The following is a 19,805-nucleotide window of genomic DNA, read 5'->3' as shown; positions in this document are numbered from 1 at the left end:
CCTGCTTGGACCATCCCCATCCCTGTCCCCAGCTCCATCTTCAGTCCTGTCCCCATCTCCAGCTCCATCCCCATCTCATCCCTAGCCCCATCCTCATCCCCTTTCCTATCACTCATCCCAATCCTCATCTTCAACCTCATCCCCACCCTTGTTTCCCACTTCCATCCCCATCCTTCTCCCCATCCTCATCTTCATCCCCATCCTCATCCTCATCCTCATCTCCATCTCCATCTCCATCCTCATCCTCATCTCCATCTCCATCCTCATCTCCATCTTCATCTCCATCTCCATCTCCATCCCCATCCTCATCTCCATCTCCATCCTCATCTCCATCTCCATCTCCATCCTCATCTCCATCCCCATCTCCATCCTCATCCTCATCTCCATCTCCATCCTCATCCTCATCTCCATCTCCATCCTCATCTTCATCTCCATCTCCATCCTCATCCTCATCTCCATCCTCATCCTCATCCTCATCTCCATCTCCATCCCCATTCCCATCCTCATCTCCTTCTCCATTCCAATCCCTATTCTCCATGCCCATGCCCAGTCCTGTCTCCATCCCCATTCCCATCAGCGCCGCGCAGGGAAGAGGCTCCCTTTGGGCTCACGGTGAGCGCCCAGCCTCTCTGCCCTGCAGCTCAAATGCAGCCCGGGGCTGGTGGTGCTGATTTCCTAGAAGGATAAACATCCGATTGCCTGTTCTCTCCCCTTCCACCAAAAATAAACGGAGCAGCCGCAGGGCTGAGGGCCGGGAGGGAAGGATGACTATAGTTGGGCTGCAGGATGTCAACAAAGCCTGACCTCTCATTTGCACCGGTCCCTCGCATTACCCTAACGGCCCAATTACACCCTCAATGGAGGGTTAAGTATAGCAAAGGAGAAGGAGCAATCCAGCTTTAGCATCTTCCATGACATCTCTGGGTGTCATTTCCTCTGCTGCTAATCTTAGCGCCATGGCAAGCCGGGGCTGTGTTGTTTCCCTGGGCTGTGGGATGTCACCAGCTTCCTTTTTCTGCTGGGCTCCCGCAGCGCCCTGGACCCGGCTCCTGCATCCTCCTTCACACCTTGCAGCCCATCCCCATCGCCCTGAGCCTTCCCCTCTGAGGCCGATGGAGCTCTGCAGGAGCCGCTGATGTGCGTGATTCAGTAAACAGCCGTTTCCTGCTGCAGGGAAAGTCCCGGACACGCTTAACCTCCCCCCCCCGCCTCCAGCAAGGAGGTGAAGCCACTCTCACTGCCCAGGAACCAGAGAGGGAGCAAGAAGGGGACAGCACAAACCTGCCTTCTCTCTTGCACTGGGATGGACCCATGGACCAATGCAGCGGCAGGAGCATCGCCGTCCCCTCTATCGATGCTGCACGGCCATGAGCACGTCATCCCCTCGTGCCTCAGTTTCCCCTGCCTGCCCAGTAACCCCCATCCCGGATCTTGCTCCCTGGGGTTTGTTCCCAGTGCTCCTGGCGAAGGAGCTCCGCTCCTGCGAGGAGGCTCCGCAGGCAGGTGAACCCGAGCCCCGGAGAAACCCCAGCGCTAGATGAAAGCCTCATTAAGGAGGTAATTAAAGGGGAGGCCCAGCCAAGTGGCCACTGGGCAGAGCCCTTCTCCTTTATGCCTTCAGTTCCGGTTCTGCTTTCCAAGAGGAGCGGGTTCGGGCAGCGAGAGAGGGCACGGGCAGGGCAGGGCTGGAGCCAGCCCCGCTTCCCACGCGGCCGCCCTGCGTGACCACCGCGCTCCAGTGCCACAGCCCCGGGGACACCGGGCCCTGCCCCGCATCGTCTGCACGGGGTCTGCAGGGTGAAGCCATTGCCCTTGTCCTGCCCCTGCACCCCTTGTCCTGAGCCCCTCGCCGGGTTCCCTGCAGCCCCTTCAGGCGCTGGAGCTGCTCTAAGGCCTCCCCTTGAGGAGCCTTCTCTTCTCCAGCTGCCCCAGCTCAGCTCTCCCAGCCTGGCCCAGTGCTGGCCCAGCGTCACCCCATGCTCACTGCCCACAAGGGTCCCCACACAGCCCCGTGCACTCCATCCACTCATGGTTTATTCTGGAAGCTGCAGGCATTAAGGTGCAAGACCCCCAAGGTGCAGGAGGGACATGCTGGGGGTCAAGCCAGAAATGGGGCGAGGGAGGAGAAGAGGATGCAGCCTTCCCGGGACACCCAGGGAGCCAGGGCACCGATGGGATGTTACCTTTGGAGCGGATGAGGGGGCTGTCCCGGGTTTGGGAAGCAAAGGGGCTGGGTTTGTGCTCCCAGTCTGGGCTGGGAGAAGGGTGGGCGCATCCTCGGTGGGTCCCAGGTGTGGCTCTGGGATGCAGGGAAGGGGATGCAGCTGCACAGGGAAGGGCACAATGGGCAGAGCTAATCCTGGTGGTGTTTGGTGAGGAACTGTGTGGAGGCCACCGGTGAGCCCAGCCCGAACTGCTTCACGAAGCTCTCCATCGCCCAGGAACCTGAGGAGAGAGGGGCAGGAGTGAGCAGGGATGGAGGCGGCCAGAGCAGGGATGCTGGGGGGCTGGATGCATGCAGGGGCGAGACGGGAAGGAGGGCAAGAGCCATGGGCATCCCTAGGGGTAAATGGTGTTGGCTCGTCCTGTGTCCCCGCTTTGGAGCAGACCTTCCCATGGCTTCCCATGAATGGGATGCTTGGAAATACATGGGGGAGACACAGGAGCTCCCCAGCCCCTTCACTCGCATGCACTGAGCCAAGAGGCCCAGCAATTCCTGACCCCCTTCCTCTGCTGCCTGCCCTGACCCGAGGATGCTGCAGGCCCCGGGGACACTCCTGGCTGGAGGCAGGGATCCCTCTCTGGGGCTGTGGGCAGGAGGGATTCCCTTGTGCAATCCCCCTGCGCCCTGCCAGGGCTCAGAGCGAGCGTGGGTCTGGGCTGCGGCCGATGCAGCAGCCTCCTCCCGGGCCAGAGGGGCTTTCCCCGGGGACCCAAGCAGCTCACGCTGCCCCTCGTGGTGCCGGGAGCCTGGATGGGAGCCGCCGCGGTGGCGCAGGGCAGGGGCAAGGGGCCCGGTGTTTGTGTGAAACCCTCCTCCCTCCTCTCCTCTTCCTGGCACCTCTTTAATGTCACGCTGCAGACTGGCAGCCCTTATCTGCGCCCACACCTCGGCCCCAGCCGGAGCAAAGCATCCCCTTTGCTCTTGCAAAGTGCTGAGCAAAACCTGAGCTGCTGCCTCACCCGCACGGGGCGATGGGGGTTTGGGTGCCAGCAGAACCCAGCTCCCCCCGTGTTCCCCCCTGCCTCCAGCACTGGGGCTCTTCACAGCCAAAAAGCCCCTGATGGGCTCTGTAAATGCCCCTGGTGCTGGCACTGCGCTGTGCAACCTCCTCAGCTGGAAGAGGATGTGGCCCAGGAGATGCTCCAGTGCTTGGGAAGCTGATCCCAGGATGCTCAGCCTGGACCCTGCATCCCGCTGGAAGGAGATGTTGAGGCGCATCAGTTGTGTGTGGCTGGGGGGGTTCTGGATGTCCCCACATCATCGCTGACACCCATTGAGGACCCAAACCAAGCTGAGGGCAAGGGCAGTCCCCATGTGCCACACTGGGGTCACCAGCTGGGGCATGGAGCCGCGTTTCCATCAGCTGGGGCTCATTGCTGCATCCCAAGGTGGGGGAGATGCCCCCCCACAGGACCCCGAGGGGGCTTTGGGTTTGCAGCACCACTGCCAAGCCAGGCCACGGACACGGTGATGGCCACCGCGTCCCAGTGTGTGCCGCAAACACATCCCTCCCACCACAACAGCCCCGGCAAGGAGGAAGCGCTTGCTTCAGGGTCTCCATCCATCCCCATCCCCTCCATCTCGGGGGATGCTGATGAGCGCAGCACCAGGGGAAGGGGTCCCGGGGGGGGGGGGGATGCTCCCACTGCACCCCCAGCCTTTCATCCACTGGGTTTCAAAGCACTGGGAAAGCCGCAGCGGGAGCAGCCGGTGCCGGTGGGAGCGGGGTGAGAGCGAGACGCGGCTCCCTCCGGCTCCCCGGGGCTGTCCCTGGTGTCGGTGGGGCCTCGGGGGGGGCTGTGGATGAAAGGGGGAGGCAGAGCTGCCGCAGGGCTGCAGGCACCAGCCCCGGCTCGCAGGGCTGCGTGCGGGGCCGGGGTTTTTCCTGACCTACTTTGCTACCTGCCAGCGCACCGGGGGTGCAGGGACTGGCCCCAGGGGAAGCCCCGGGTGATGCACCCGTGGGTACCAGCCAAATCCAACGCCTTGGGGGCATCCTCAACCAGGGTGTCCCATCCCGCCTGCATCCTGCATCCCTGGCACAGGGTGACACCCCTCTGCCAGCCATCCACAGCACTGGGGACCGAGTCACCGGCACCGTGGAGCTCTCGGTGTCACCATTCCCATCAAAACGACGTTGCATCCATGGCTTGGTCCGTTTCCGAGCTCATTTCCCAGTGGATTTTATCATCGTGCTTGGCTCTTATGTGAGCACCCACCAGAGGAAGAGGAGCACCCACTGACACCCTGATCCTTGAGCATCACATGGGGAAACTGAGGCACGAGGTTGCTGCAGGGCTTGGGGAGCTCAGGGACCCTCTGGCCTCGCAGGCAATGGGTGCAAGGGGCTGTTTCACCCCCCCAGAACGAGCTCTCCCCCCCTCCTCAGGCACCCACAGCGTTGCCAGCCGTAATTTATCAGCCTCATCAGCGGGGCTGAGAGGAGCCCTGATGCTTTCCTGCAGAGATTAATGATGTCCCAGCGGAGGTAGGCGGGAGGCCACCGGCTGCTTGCTCACCATTAACTGACACCCGGGGACTGGGGCTGGGAGCGGGTGCTCCCCGCAGCCCTTCGCTTCCTCCCATCCCAGCCGCAGCCTTTCCCTCCCCATGGGGCCCAGTCCAACCCGATTTTCCAGCTGGGTGGATCGGAGGCGCACAAGGTCTGCTCATGAGTCAATGCTGCGGCCCCGATGCGATGGAGAGGGATGGAGCCGTGGGAAGGGCCGCGGGCCGGGCTCATCCCCAGCGCCTGGTGCCCGAAGGACTCTCTGCTTCCCAACATCTCCGGGTGGCAAAAGGCCATTCCCAGCTGTAAAACACCTTTCCGGGGCAGGAGGAGGTTTGGGGATGCTGGGGAGCATCTCCACATGTTCCCAGGGCTGGTGGGCATCCAGCACTGGGACACAGCAGGGAGGGAGGAGCGGAACCGCTCATCGCACGCAATTAACCCTCCTGAGCTCGTGCTAATTACAGCTCCCACAAGGGAAAGGCAGGAGGTGGCCAAGGAGCAGCCTGCCATGGGTCCAACACCCCCATGGGTCCAACACCCCCATGGCCAGGGTTTCCCTGCGTGGTGCCTGGGGATGCGCGGTGCCTCTGACATCCTGCAGACCGCGAGCCCTCATCCTGCACCCCGGCAACCCTCGCTCTGCATCGCCACCAGCGCCCCACAGCCACGGGGCACCCCTGGGGTCTTCGCTGTGGGTGCCAAGGGGGCACGGGGCGGGTGCTCAGTGGCACAGCCAGAGCATGGAGTGAATCAGGCGGCGGTGGAGAAACCGAGGCTCCAAGAGGGTTCTTTGCCTGCGGCCCCGGGGAGGGAGGCTGCAGGTGCGGGGATTGATCAGGAGAAGGAGCAGGCGCTCGGGTTCTTCCTGATGAAACGAGTCCCTTTGCTCAAGAGGCGCCCTGGAGAAACCTCTGCTGCGAGCACCCATTTCATCCCTTGGCGGGTGACCCTTGGGCGCAGCACCCGATGGTGCCATCCCCATGGCAGGGCGGGCACCGGGGCCAGCACGGAGCCATCCTCCCTCCTTGCGAGCTGCGGGCGCTGCGAAGCAGAAGCAGATTCATCTCCATGCCGGCCGTCACCCCTCGGCTCTTAATCCCCAGGGACCTTCCCGAGGAGCAGGAGAGGGCTCGCACGGGCAGGTCCTGGTTTAGTGCCCTCTTCTGGAGGCTCCGGCCTCTTGGCTCCACTGCTGAGCTCCTGCCCTCTCGCCTGGCACGCTCCGCGCTCCCTGCTCCGGCCCAGCACCATTCCTGCTTCACCCTGGAGCCGCCGGGAGGGAGCTTCGCTGTGAGCGGAGCAGGGGCAGAAGCACGCTCCTGGAGCTCCGTGGTGTCCTCAGGCAGTGGGAAGGCAGCCGGAGGGATGGATGCATGGCACGGAGCTGGCAATGCGCAGCACAGGGATGCGGGATGCATCTCTTGTACCGCAGGGGGACGGGACCGGGGCAGAGCTGTGGAGGAGCCGGATGAGCTCCTCACCCGTGGTCTGTTGGGGTCACAGTCAGCATCCCCCTTGTTTTCATGTGCTACCGAAGGCATTTCCTCCTTTCTCGTTTGCTACACAGGGGCTGGATGCGCCACTGGCTCAGTGGTGCTTGTCCCAGTGTGGTCCTTGTGGATGGATTCATTTAAAACCCTTGAGACACCAAAATCCCATCCTGTGGCTGCTTTCAGGGCTCGTGCCCTGGGAGTTTAAGGGGACATTAACTGGACAGGCCAAGCCTGTGAGGGAGCAGTGAAATGGTTAAAAAGAACCTTCAACCAGCTACTTAAATAACAGCCTCCACTGAAATGATGCTGCTCAGGAGAAAACATCCGCTGCTGTTCTAACCGGTCTTTCCCAGGTAGCTTGGGAAGGGCTGTGAAACTTCAGGATAGGATGGAGACAACGCGGGGCACAGAGCAGGGACAAAGATCTTCCACATGGATCTGGTGGCTGAGCCCCTTTGGGTATGAGATGTGGGGAGCTGGAGCTGCGCATCCTGTTAACACGAGGGTTTATGGTGGGCGTCTCACGCTCCATCCCCAGCCCTGGGATGCTGCGATGGGGATGCGGGTGCATGGCCCTGGGTGACAGCCGTGGAGCCCCCTCCTCTGACCTCTCCAGGGACAAGGGGACAGGGACATGCCCCGCTCCTCTGGCAGGGGGGTGGCTTCCATGCATGTCATTAAGAAGCAGAGCTAATGAGCCAGAAAGCAGCTGAAGAGCAGAGATAACCCGCAGAGGGACTCGCAGCAGCAGGCCTGGCCACAGGACGAGCATCGCAGCCCTGTGCCGGCTGGGATCTGGGGTGTTCCTGGCACGGGGGTCCAGGGATGAGCTCTCCAGAGGTGCCTGTTGTCCCTTGGGATGTGCAGGGCTGGTTACCAGCACGCAGGGGTGAGTCAGGCTGGCACGGACGGGATGCACCGACCTGCCCTGCCCGCCGAGCCGTGCGCATGCGGTCCCAATGGGAAAGTTGGGAAATTTCCCTTGCCGAGGCCACGTGAGCGGCGGTGCCTGTGCTCCCGCTGCACCAGGAATACAGCTTTGCGTGGGCCTTGCCCATGCCGAGGGTCCTGCGGGGTGCGACCAGCCAGGATGGAGCAGCAGGGATGGTCCCATCATGTCCTGGGTGGACTCAGCTTCTTGCCTCCATCCTTGCCGTGCACACTGAGGGAGGCAGCAGCCCTGTGCCGGGGTGGAGGGAGCTGGGAGTTGGTGCTCGTTGTGTCAGCCGGGTTTGAGCAATCCCTTGCTAAACCATCTCCACGTCTGATCCTTATCTGCGCCCTCCGAGGTGATGAAACTCCCGTGGCGCAGGGGGGAAGAGGTTCCAGCGAGGACTGGATGGAATTCACAGCCCACGAGATCTCTCCTTGCTCCCGATCCCGCTAGCCAGGCCGTTACCAGCCCTTTACGCCAAGGACTTAACACCCCAGCCACGTCCCGTGTAAGGATTTGAAACCCCTTTGCACCAAATGAGCATCCCCAGCATCGCACTTTGGGAATGCTCTAACACTTGGCATTGCCCGTTCCCCCTGGAAGAGCCCCTTTGGGACATGGTGCGGGACCAGGGCGAGGGCACGGCTGCTCCTTACCCAGTGAGACGCGCTCCTCGGGGCTCAGGGTGATGGTCTCATGCGCGGGCTGCTCGTGCAGGAGGAGCTGGTAGCGGTGGTACCCGCTGCGGGGAGGCGGCGTGGGACGGACGTAATCTGGGGGTGCAAAAGATAACGGCTGAGCATCCCTCTCCACACCGCAACCGCGTGTGCACCCCGGCCCTGCGGGCTGGGACCAGTTCTCCCACCCAGCACCAGGAGGGAGAAAACAATGGGCAGCTTGGGCGTTTGATGGGCAAGAGCAGCCCGAAACCCCCTTCCCTTATCACTGCCCAGATCCCCCCTCTGCCCGGGGCCAGCTCCTGTTTTCCTTTCCCGAACTAACCCACCTCCAACCTCCCACAGTGCCAGCCACCGCCTCTCCTCCTCTTTCAAGCTCAGAGCCCCAGGGTGCTCCTTACCTCTGCGCTGAGCACCTTGACCTCTCCTCCATCACCCTTCCCATCCCTGCCATACCCCTCTCCTCATCCTCGCCGTGCTGGGTGCATCCTCCCCTGGATTGCAGGGATCTGCTGGGGGGACAAGCTTGAGACCCCCAGCACCCTGCAAGAGCGTGGCCAGCACCCCTCACCCTGCTGCTGCCCCACTGGAGCTGGGGGCCTGGCCGAGCTCCAGCTGCCGGTGTTTGAAGTCCTCCCTTGATGCTCCTGCGGTGGGAGCAGCGGTTCTCAGGTGCTGGCAGTTTGGGGTTGATGCCTCCCCTGGCTGCAGACCTCGCGTGCGGGTGGGCACGTCCCCAGCTCCCAGCTCATGGAATCCCAGCCTGGCTTGGGTTGGAAGGGAGCTTAAAGCTCCTCCAGCTCCAGCCCCTGCCACGGGCAGGGACCCCTTCCACTGGAGCAGCTTGCTCCAAGCCCCTGTGTCCAACCCAGCCTTGAGCACTGCCAGGGATGGGGTTTGACTTTGAGAGATCTCCTATTAACAGACCCCCCCGATGCAGCCCCTTGGCCTGCATTGAGGATGGGAGGACCCGATGCCAAGGGGCAAGCAGCTGAAGCCCCTCCAGCATCGGTCACCCCCAGCCTCATTCCCTCGGGATGTGAACTCCATGGGCCGTGTCTGCCGTGTTTTGAACTCAAAGTCTTTGTTCGTGCAACATCACAGAAGTTGCTGGGATTCACCCGCTTTTATCTCGTGTTTCTCTTTTTGATGGTATCCCCCCGCTCTCTGCACTGCTTTGGAGCCCTTCCAAGCACCGGGGAGCTCCTAAACCACTTCTGCCTTGAGAAAGAGACGAGAAAAAGCAGCTCCTATTTCAGACAGTGCCCAGCTGCGCCCCATGGGAGCCCCTCCTGTCCCCTCTCATGTCCTGTCCCGGCCAGCTCTGCCACTGCCTCACCCCAGCTCCCAGCAGCAGACCCCATCCCCAGCTGGGGTCTGCACTCACCCGTCAGCACGTGCCCTTTGACGTCCCCAGTCCTCAGATTCGCACCCTGAAAGGACAAGGAGAAAGGGGGGAGATGCTACAGGGCCCCCAGGAGAAGGACACGGAGGGAAGGACCCCCCCCGGCTGCTCCCTAGGGATTTGGCTTCCAACATCTTGGCTGTTTTCCTTGCAGGGGTCATTGGGGACCGATCCTCTCCTGGGAAGGAGCACACGGGGGGCTCTCTGTGGCCGTTCGGGATGTAGAGGCTCCCTGCACGGTGTCCTGGCATGGCTCACCCTGGTGTTGGGGAGGGTGAATGATGCCGGGTGCGAAGGGGCTGGCAGCGGAGGGTGGTGCTGATTTGCACCAGCATCCCCATGGCAAAGCTTTGCTCCATCGCGGTGCTTTTGTTCTCAACCAAAACTCCTGCCTGGAGCCCCATTGCCCGGCACGCATGGATCCCCATCCCTGCCCTGGGATGCTTCCCTGCAGGAGGGTGGCTTTGCCGAGACCACCGAGCATCCCACTGGAATGCGATTAATGGCAAGGAGGCAACGGCAAGGCCTCTGCCCACATCGCATCCCTGCACAAGCCACCTCACCCCTGACCCCCTGTGCTATTCCCAGCCAGCCCCCCACCCAGTGCTCCTAAATCCTCTCCTACAGCACCCGTTATTCCAGTCCTGCCCACACACACGCTGCCGGGGCTCCTCCGTCCCAACCTGCCCTGGGACTTCTTACCCCGAAAACGAAAAGGGAGATGCAGCAGATAACTGGAAGCAAAAGGGCACGCGGGGAACTTGGTTTGGGATCTTCGGGATCAAAGCCCTGCACGGAGTCGCCAGTGGTGACAGCCTCCTGCGAGCGGCCTGAGGCCAGCGGAAAGCCAAGTGCCCGCTCGTGGTCCTTGGATATCGGCTCCCCACGGCTGGTTTGCCACCTTGGCAGCCAGAGCCAAGAATATCCCGAGGGGAGGGAGACAGTGACTAAGAGTTTGGGCAGTGACTTGGCAGGTTCGGGTGTTTTGGTTCACGGGAGGAGGAAAAGCCAAAGGAGAAGCACCCCGGGGTGTGCCGGGGGACGTGAGGCCATGGGGCTGCTCTCTCCCTGCTTAGTCTGCCCAGATGTGCGAGCGCAACCTGCCCAGATGTGCGTGCCCGCTCCATCCAGACGCATTCACCAGCCCATCCACCCGTGCCAGCCCGCTCTGCCCAGCCGCTGTGCATCCCTCCTCCATCCAGATGTGCACATCTGCTCTACCCAGCTGTGCTGCTCCGGCCTGCCAGGGGAAGCCTGCAGCACGTCCCGAGCTCTCCGTGCGGCCGGGCCGGCTGCCAGCCCCCTGCTCTTCAAAGGCAGGGACTGAGGCTTTTCCCTGTTCCTGGTAGGGCTGCTCCCGTGCGGGGTCCTCGCTGCTATTCCTGGCTTTGCCATGGGCTCATCGGGAGAGGCCGGGCCTCCTCCCTGTTCTCCTGCCTGCTGATGTGGGCTGCCTGCTCGCCCCGAGATGCTGTGGGCTCTGGCTTGCCGCGGGGATGGGAGAGTCAAAGGATAAAGCTCCTTTAAAGAGACGAGAACAGGAAGAGGGCGGGAGGGAGAAAGTCGGGGATGAGCACTTTAAACCCTGCCTCGTTTTGTTTAGTGGTAAACAGCTCTGGTGGAGGAGCGCACTGCACGCAGCGGGCACCGGCTGCCGGCTGCAGGACGGGCGTGAAGCCCCGCTTGCTCCTTCGGGTTCCCACCCCGGTACGAGAGGGATCTGCAGCTGGTTCCTGCCAGCAGGGAGGAATAAACCCCCCGCTCCAGCCCCTTGCCCCTGTGCTGAAACGCCAGCGAGGGCGAGGGGAGCATCTCATCCCGAAGATCCCTGCCAGGAGCGGAGCTAATGGACGCTGATGAGCTGCCGTGTTTATTAATGCCCTTTTATGAGAGCATTAATAGTTCCTAATGACACCATTTGGGCTTCCCAGCCTTTTATCTTCTCTTTCTCTTTCCCCTGCCGAGGACACAGTGTAGGAGGTGGAATTAGATATTTCCACCCTCCGGTCCATGCTGTGCTGGTGGGGCGCGGGATGCGGGCGGGATGCTCACGCGGAGACCTGGACAACCTTAAAAGTCTGTGCCACAGGGTTTCTGTGCCAGGAGCTCCTCTCTGCGCTCTTCCCTCTGGCGAAAAGAGTGAAGGAAACCATTCCCACCCCATTCCCAACACCTCTTTGCCAAGCTGGCCACCGCAGCTCTCTGCGGCCAGCACGTCGCAGCGCAGAGGGGAGGGAATAAATAAAGTAAATGAAGAAGGCAATGAGTCACATTCTGTCCGCCTCTTGATCTTCCTTTTTTTTCTTCCCCTTTCCCCTCCTTTCCTTTCTTCCCCCTCTCCAGAACGTGTCTGATCCCATCGGAGAGGAGGGGAAAGGGCTGGGTGGCGAGAGCGCCAGCGATGCGCCCGGGCGAGGACGGAGGGTGATGGAAAGTGGGTGTGGGAATCGGCACAATCCCTGGCAAGGGACCAGGACAAACAGATGACGGATGGGACCCAGCAGCAGAGCGGGGCTGGGCTGCTGCTGCCTGCCTGGAAGCACGCCCCAGCCGGGACCCGTGGACCCTATGGGAGGCATCGGGGCGCTGGGAGCTGCGTCCCACCGGGAGCAGAGAGGTGCTGATGGGATTAACCAGCAATTAGCCAAGTGGGGAAGGTAATCCCCAAAGAAGCAGGGCTCCTCCTGCGCTGCTCGCTTGCGGCGCGGAGGCTTGACAGGGGGGAAGGCAGCTTCAAAGCCGGCACAGTCAGGAGCCCACATTTGCTTTTCCCTCTCTCTGTGATCTCTCTAATGAGGCCAGGGTTTATGAATCGGTTCTCAGGAGCATCCCGGGATGGCAATCCAGCCTCCCGCAAGCGGAACACAGCCTGGGACGCGGAGCGAAGGACCGCAGCTGGATAGGGATCTGTTCGTGTCCTTGCAGGGGAATGTGCACACTCTGCATTTGCCTCCTTTCCACCCAAACCAGCCCTGCTCCTACCGCAGCTCCCCGGAACATTCAGGCCCATCCTGCTTCCCGACAGAAAGCATGTGAGGGAAAACCTGGTCCAAGAGAAACTCTCCCTCCAATTATTCCTGTATGGAGAGAGCAGGGTAGGGCCCGGCCGGCTCCCAGCACTCCCAAACTCCAGCGTTTCCCAGGGTTTCCAGCTGCCTTTCACATGTGAGCTCGCTTCCATGCTGATCCCTGCGCTGGGGCACGGGATGGACCCGAACCATCCTGCTGCGACCCTCTCCCTGCCAGGGTCTCCCCTGCTTTTCCAATCACCATCAAGCCCAAAGGAGACTGTCAGCCCCTTCCGTGCAAATCCTGGTTTTACTATGAATGTCACATCCCGTTATGCCAATCTGCTGCCACTGAATGGTTGTGCTCTTTCCATCGGAAAGGAATTAGTAGAAATAGAAAATGACAGAGAAAGACATGGAAGGGGTGGATGGAAGAAAAGCCCCTTCCCACTGGAGCCTGACCAGCTTTCCCAATCCCAGATGTTATCCTCAGCCTGCTGGTGCTTCCCCATAGCCCCGGTTCCTGGATCCTGGGGATGACTCAGGGCTCTCAGCTCCTGCTCAGAGCCAGTTTCACTCCCCTGGCTCAGCTGGAGATGCAGCCCTGGACTGGAGGCATGGATGCTCCCAGCATCCCACCGGAACACGGATATCCTGTGCTTCCAGCCCAGCTCCTAATGCCCCGGACACTTTGCTTTCCATGCATGCAAATGATTAATAGCAGGAGATTGACCCAGTGCTCCAGAGCCTCCCGCTCCTCTCATCAGGCTCCCAGGATGCGCGGTCCAGCACCGTGTCCTGCTGGGCCGGATACGTGCCATTGCCCAGCTGCAAACCCCAAATTGCCCATAGCCCGAGCCCAGGACTCTGATTTCCTTCAACTCTCATGGATTTCCACCATTCCTGGTGCTATTTGGCTCGTCCGCTGTCAGTCTGTGCATGGAAGTTGGACAAGCTGCATCCGAGCTACACACAGGCACAGGAAGAGTGGAAAAGGTGCATTTCTCTCTGCTGAGACCTTCTCTTTGGGGCAGATCCAGGGCCTCAGTGGGTGAACCCCAGGGGGTTGGTACTGCACAGCTCCTGGATCTGCCTCTCTGTGGAGCGACACGGTTACAAGCGTTGGAATTGGGTGTTTTTAACACCAGCATCCTGCCAGGACACCCCTTCTCATCAGGCAGCCCCCACCAGACAGATGCTGCTGCACAAATACAACACTGATGCTCCACGCAGCCTCATCCTCAAACACAAACTGAGGCTCGATTGAGCCCGAGGGCTCCGGAGGAGCAGAAGCAGCTCACGGGGTCCCATTCCCACCCTCGGGTCCCCTGTGATCAGGCTGGAGCAGGACACGGTGGCCAGGTTGGAATGTGACCACTCCAGCACTGCTCCGCAGAGCCTCTGCTCCGGCTTCCCGGGGTCAGCATCCCAACCATTCACCCTGAGGATTATTAGGCAGTGATTGCAGCTCCTTGGCGTGGTCTGGCTTTCTGCTGGATTGCTATAAATGGGGAAGGCTCCCATAAAAGTATATTAAAGAATAAATATCAGGCACGGTTGTAATTTCAATGACTTGTCTGATACACCCTAATGCCCCAGGGAAGGACGTGCTACAGGGTTATTAAGTAAGCAAAATAAACCTAAATCACTTCAGTGCTGGGCTCTTTGCGAGGTTTTTTAATCTAGGAACGTGGAAGCAGCAGGGCCAAAACGCCGCATTTAATAACCTGAAGCACTGAGGAGCTGCATGATGCAGAGCCCGGGCTCCTGCTCCCTCCTGGAAGTCCAAGGATGGTGCTTCCAGGGCCAGAATATCCCATTTCAAAAGAGGGAGGCTCTGCTGGGTGGATTTCCAGTGAGCGACAGATTCCTGCCTGGCCTAGGCGTTGCTGGCACACACGGTGCCTACCTGCACCTTTCCTTATGGATGTAGGTGAGGGGTCCATGCCTGCGGGGTGGAGGCTGTGATGACACTCGGATGGTTTGGAAACCTCAGCCAAAACCCTTCTGTTGAGAAAGGAGGAGGTTTTGTGTGTTTTATTGAAGCACCTGCGCTATGAAGGTTGGGAAGGGGGGAAACGGGATGCAGGATGCTGGGCTCCATCCCCAGATGTGCTGCTGTGGGAGGGGGGCTGTGAGACGTGGCTTTGCCAGGACACCGGCAGTGATGGATTTGGGAGCTGAGGGTGGTTGCTTTGCCAAGGAACAGCGTGAAGGAGTTTTCCTGCTGCCCCCTTCCCTCCAGGATCCCTGGTGGAGAAGCGTCAGGGTTTGCTTAAGTGAGGAAATTGCCCTGTTTGACTAAAAAAGCTCATTTAAATCAGCTTATGGAGAGGGCCACACAAGTTCTGACTGCGGTCGGCACCGCTCTGCCTCGCTCCTGCTTGCAGTGGCTGGAAGCTGGAGCAGCACCAGGCGCACGCAAGTGGGGTGGCTGCAACCTGCGGCACCCCGAAAGACCCTTCTGGGGAGCGCTGCAATCGCATCCTGGCGTGGCTGCACCCCAGCCCCTGGGCCTCTGTTGTACAACCGGGATGATAAAGGCTGGCTGGGGCTGCTCGGAACAGGGATGTTGATAGCAACCCCAGGGGTGTGTTAGGGAGCTGTGTGGATGCCGGGCTCCGCGGCTGCCTGGGTTTAATATCCCGGCGGTGTTGCAACTGCAGGCGAGCTCATGGAGGAGCTGGTTGCCAGATGAGTCAACCTGACCCCGCTGCCCGCCGAGGGGAGGGCTGTGGTGGGCTTCATCCCACACAGGATCCTACCAGGACCTCCCATGAGCATCCCCTGCCTCCTCGGTGCCGGTGGGATAACGGCGGATGCCGGCGTGGGTTCGGAGGAGGAGGAAGGTCTGAGGATGGCTCCGGTGTGGGGGGATGAAGGGGAAGGGCAGGTTTTGCACCTCACTGCTCAAACACGCCGCTGGCAACACCGATTCTCCCTGCACCCCGGTGTGCTCCACACTTTGCTTGGCTCTTCTCCAGGAGATCCAGCAGGATCTCCCCGTGTCCACCCCATGGATGCAGGAGGCCACTCAATACCCCCGGCACTCCCTGGGGCACCCCCAGTTCTGATGGGGAACCTCCAAAACACCACAAAACCTCCAGGGAAAGGTGAACCACGAGAGGTTTCAAAGCCATGAGTAAAGGCCTTGAGATTCCAACCCAGGGAACAAGCTTGAACTGGCCAGAAAAAGGGCTGGGTAGGACTGAAAAGGTCTTTTCCATCCCAAGTCTCTGCAGTTCTGGAGAGTGGAAAACTTGTTTGCGTGCGTGTAGCTTTAAGATGAGCTTGCTTTTCCAGCAGCAGATTTCCGGAGGATTCTTGGAGAAACACCAAATTTTGCCTAATTCAGTCATTTAAAGGCCCGTAGCCCGATTCCGTGAGGATGAGAGCGGAGCCTGCACTGAAACCGAGCCCTGGGGACAGCCACGAGGATGTGCCCATGGGGAGGCTCTGCTGCCCGCTTCGCCTTTGGGGATGGGAATAGATTTGCTTTGGTGGTTGCAAAGCACCAACAAGGACTGTCCAAGCTGTAGTAAACAGCAATAAACGCGTCCGTGGGGCACGTGGGCCTCAACCTCTCCTGTGTGAGCAGCACATCCCTCTGTGAGGCATAACCGGGCTGGCAGAGGTGCTCTGAGCTTCAATCTAATCCAAAGGGAAGGGATGGAGAGGAGGGCAGAGCACGGTGGGTGATGCTCGGTGCGCAGGACAAGCAGTGGTTTCTCTTAAGGAAGACAATCCAGCCCTGCCACCTCCTATTGTGCTGCAAGGAACACTCAAAAGCCTCCTGTTTTCCAGCCAGCCTTCCCAAAAACAGCATCTCCGGAGTGCTCCTGCATTTCAGAGCAGGTTTTTGCACTGGCGAGCATAAGCATCATGGGATGGTTTGGGTTGGAAGGGACTTTTAAGGCTCATCCAGTTCCAGCCCCCTGCCACAGGTAGGGACACCTTCCCCTAGAGCAGGGTGCTCCAAGCCCTGATGTGACGCCGCAAAAGCCGGGTCCACCCCACAGCATCGGCAACGGCTGGGATTGAAATCCCAGGGTGTGAAAGGGGGGCTTGAGCCTGGATTTCGGGGAGTGGTACCCAATGGCGAGCACCAACAAGGAAGGATGCTGCGCGCAACGGGGATGCTGCATCCCACCCCGGCAGCCACGCAGGCCTTGGGGTGTGGGGGGGGCACCTCGGGGCGCACACGCCGCAAACCTCCCCTGCAAATTCCTCCTCCCTGGGGTGTCTGATCCCCATCCCAGCCACCTTCCCAGGCACGGGGGTGGATCAAAGCCCGCGCGTGCCAGCCCTGCTCCCGCTCTGGGCCAATTTGGCTATTTCGGCTTCTCTAATCTGATGGGAGCTGGGGAAGGAGCGTGGGGCTGGCGGGGGGGGGGGGAAGGTTGGTTTTATTCCTTCTTTAACTTCGGTCTCTCCCTTTCCGTTGGCCAAAACCTCCCTTTTGCATCTGATGACAGCAGCCCCCATCCGGGATTTGCCGGGAGGGGAATGGGCTGCCTGGCCCCCGCCAGCGCATCCGGGCTGCAGTGGGCTCGGCCTCGCTGTTGTCGTTCCCCCCCCTTCTTAAGCTGCTTCCTGACAGCGGGACTTGGCAGCACACGGAGGGAGAGTCCAGAGCAGCCCTTGGGACGGGAGAAACTCCAACAGGAAACATCCCTCGCTGGAGCAGCGAGAGTTCTTCCCCCCCCCCCCCCGCTTCCCTCCCGCTTGTTCTTTTTCTCGGGAAGAGGGGGGGGATTCTTGAAGGATGAGAGCTTTGGGATGCTCGTGAGTCCTTTGCATTGATTTAAATGATGGGAAAGAGCCAAATGCGCCTTCTCGCCGGCGTTTTTGGCTGCTGAGCATCCCATCGCCCTTGTCACAACGCAGACCCACACCAGGGCTGATGACACCCCCCCCCCCCCCAAACCTGCACCCCAGCAGCTGCCTTGGGGGCTGGAATGACGCAGGGAGCAGTTTGGCATCACCCATCCCGAGGATGAGGGGTTAACCCGGCAGCGCTGCTGCACGGCTGCGGCTGCCAAAGCTGCTCCGGCTGTGCCATGGACTTCCCTTTCTTCCATAAAAGTCCACCGGATCCGGGCTCCCGTGGGATGCTCCCGACGCTGGAAGGAGGGGGCTGAGCTGCCCTACCTGGGGCGCGTGCAAGCGCCGGGGGCTGTTTGTGCAATGCCCCATGCGCCTCCCAAGCACTGCCCTGCTCCCTGTGCCCTGCCTTGGGCTCCGGTGAGGGCAAACTGATGGGTTGAGGTATTCCGGGGGTGCTGAGGGCTGTGGGGGCCCCGCTTCAGCCTGGCTGGGTGAGGACATGGGGATCATCCCCCAAACAGCCCTGCTCTGGTTTGGGATGGGGCTTAGGCCCACAGCTCCTTATCCAGGGGATGCAAAGGCGTGGGGAGAGAGGGAAGAGGAGAAGCAGAGTGGGTGTCCCCCCAGGGATGCCCATAGGTGCTGCTGGAGGCTGTTCCTGCTCCATCTCCTTGCATGAACCATGCTTTCCTGCCACCAGGGCCAGGGCAGCCCCCCCCACCCCAACAGGAATAGCTCCCCACCTCCAGCCCTGGTTATTTTGGGTCTCTTGTGGGTGGCAGTGCAAATATAAAGACCAAGAGGTCCCTTCCCAGCCCTTTTCCCGAGCCAAGGGGTCAAAGTTTGGATGGGTCTTGGAGCACCCTGCTCCAGCGGAAGGTGTCCCTGCCCATGGCACGGGGCTGGAGCTGGAGGAGCTTTAAGCTCCCTTCCAGCGCAAACCATCCCAGGAGTTTATGGTTCCACAAACCTGCATGTTCCCATGTACCCACATTGAGCAGCAAGGATGATATAAGCTGCCTGCAAGAGCTGCGATTGCCTACAGGGATGCTCGAGTTGTCCCCACACAGCACAGCCTGGTTTGGGTTGAAACCCCACTCATTTAGGACTGATCAACATCCTGACCCCTCCCCAGCCTATTCCCAGGGCCACCAGCAGGAGCTTGTCCCTCCATCGTGCGGGTCCAACAGGCAGCACAGTGAGCCCTGGACCACTTACAGCAGCAGAGAAGATGTCATCACCCCAAGAGGCCGGGGCTTGCATCAGCAGTGTCTTGCAACGAAGAAAGCCAAGTTTTCGGAGGAGAAGCTCTCACACACACACACGCCAGCCTCAGCAATTAACTTAATAGGATTCTTACAGAATGCCCCGTGAGTGATGCTCAACATATTCAAGTGTTGACAAGACGGTGCTGAACCCGACGCCTACACAGCGGGCAAAGCAGGCACGGAGCGCAGACACACCTTCATTGTCTGAAACTGGTAGTAAAACTCCAAACCCGCCCTTGTGTAATGGGGAGAGGAGCAGATGGGGCTGCGTAACCCTTCCCTCCCCAGTCCCTGCGCTGGGGATGCTGCGACGGTGGCGATAGGGGCATCCCCAAGGAGCACAATGGATCTCTCAGGGCCCTGCACAGGCTGGGAGCCGCTGCGGAGGTTTCCGTTCAGGATACACGTTTCCAGGTCCATTCAGGGTATGGTATGGAGGGGTTGGAGCCCACCAGGACCACCAGCAATCTTTTACCCATCTATAATAATTACAGTATTCATGTACAATCTAGTATTGACCCCGCAGGAATCTGCTGTGATTCCAGAAGAGGTGAATGTGGAATTGTCCCCTGGATTTGCTCCAGGTCAATATTTAGGCCACTGATACACAAAAGGGCTGAGCATCCCTTGGCACTGCTGGATGGTCCCTCTCCTGCATCTGCCCAGTTCCCAGAGGAGGCATTCCCTTTTCCTTAGGAAAGTCCTATAAAGGGCAGGATTTGGGCTAACCTGTGCTTGATGCCATGGGTGGCCTCATTCGCCAAGGAAAGCCAAACCATGTCAATGCAGCACCCAACCCCAAATACCCTCCTGAAGAGCCAACAGCACCCACGGTCACCCTATAAAAAGAGGGGGAAAAAACACCTCTGGAAGAGGGATCCATGAGGAAACCTGTTTGGATGGAGATGTTTTGTAACAGGCACCAGAGATCCATCTCCCCTGACTTGGGGTGGGATCTTGAGTCAGGAAAATTGCTTAAGAAAGGGTGGTCGTTCCTACAGGTTTCTCCAGGTTGGGAAATGTTCTCCCAGTGGCTGGGACCCGCATGGAGCAATCTCCAGGGCTGTCATCATCATGTTGATGAGCTCCCAAACCCGTCAGGCTCACTCGGTGTCCCTGTTGCCTGCTCCGTGCTGCCTGCGTCTCTCCCTTTCCCCATGGACCGGGCTGGCTCGGGGGGAAAGTCCTTCATCGGATGCTGGTGATGGCTCACGAGCACCCACCGGAGCCGGGAATGGGCTCATCCCAAACTGTCACATTTCAGCCAGTTTAGAGGATGGGAGAGCTGGCCTGGAGCCGGGACACTGTGTTTGGCTGGCTCCTTCCCTGCCTCCCCTGCACGCTGCAACCTCAGGGCACCTCAGGGATGCAGGAGCCGCCATTCCCACTTTGAAGAGATGCAAAAGGCATTCCAAGGATTTTGATCAAGCAAATAAAAGCTCCAGAACCTGGGATAC

The 19,805-nt window shown here is 60.2% G+C and overlaps 1 protein-coding gene across 11 annotated transcripts in view; it reads right to left on the bottom strand.

Annotated features, from left to right (window-relative positions):
* Positions 1-2,012: 2,012 nt before the first annotated feature.
* The window catches only part of PEBP4 (phosphatidylethanolamine binding protein 4), a 70,602-nt gene continuing 52,809 nt past the window's right edge, over positions 2,013-19,805 (bottom strand). For all 11 annotated transcript variants that reach the window (XM_065659365.1, XM_065659369.1, XM_065659367.1 and 8 more), the window contains 3 exons: positions 9,228-9,273; positions 7,820-7,936; positions 2,013-2,445 (listed from right to left, as the gene is read on the bottom strand). In XM_065659365.1, coding sequence (XP_065515437.1) covers positions 2,354-2,445; positions 7,820-7,936; positions 9,228-9,273 — 255 coding nt within the window. In that variant the 3' untranslated portion in view covers positions 2,013-2,353. The remainder of the gene's footprint in view (positions 2,446-7,819; positions 7,937-9,227; positions 9,274-19,805) is intronic.

The sequence above is a fragment of the Lathamus discolor genome, chromosome 22 (assembly GCF_037157495.1).
Source record: "Lathamus discolor isolate bLatDis1 chromosome 22, bLatDis1.hap1, whole genome shotgun sequence".
Classification (NCBI taxonomy): Eukaryota; Metazoa; Chordata; class Aves; order Psittaciformes; family Psittacidae; genus Lathamus; species Lathamus discolor.
This window is presented reverse-complemented; position numbering and strand designations above follow the sequence as displayed.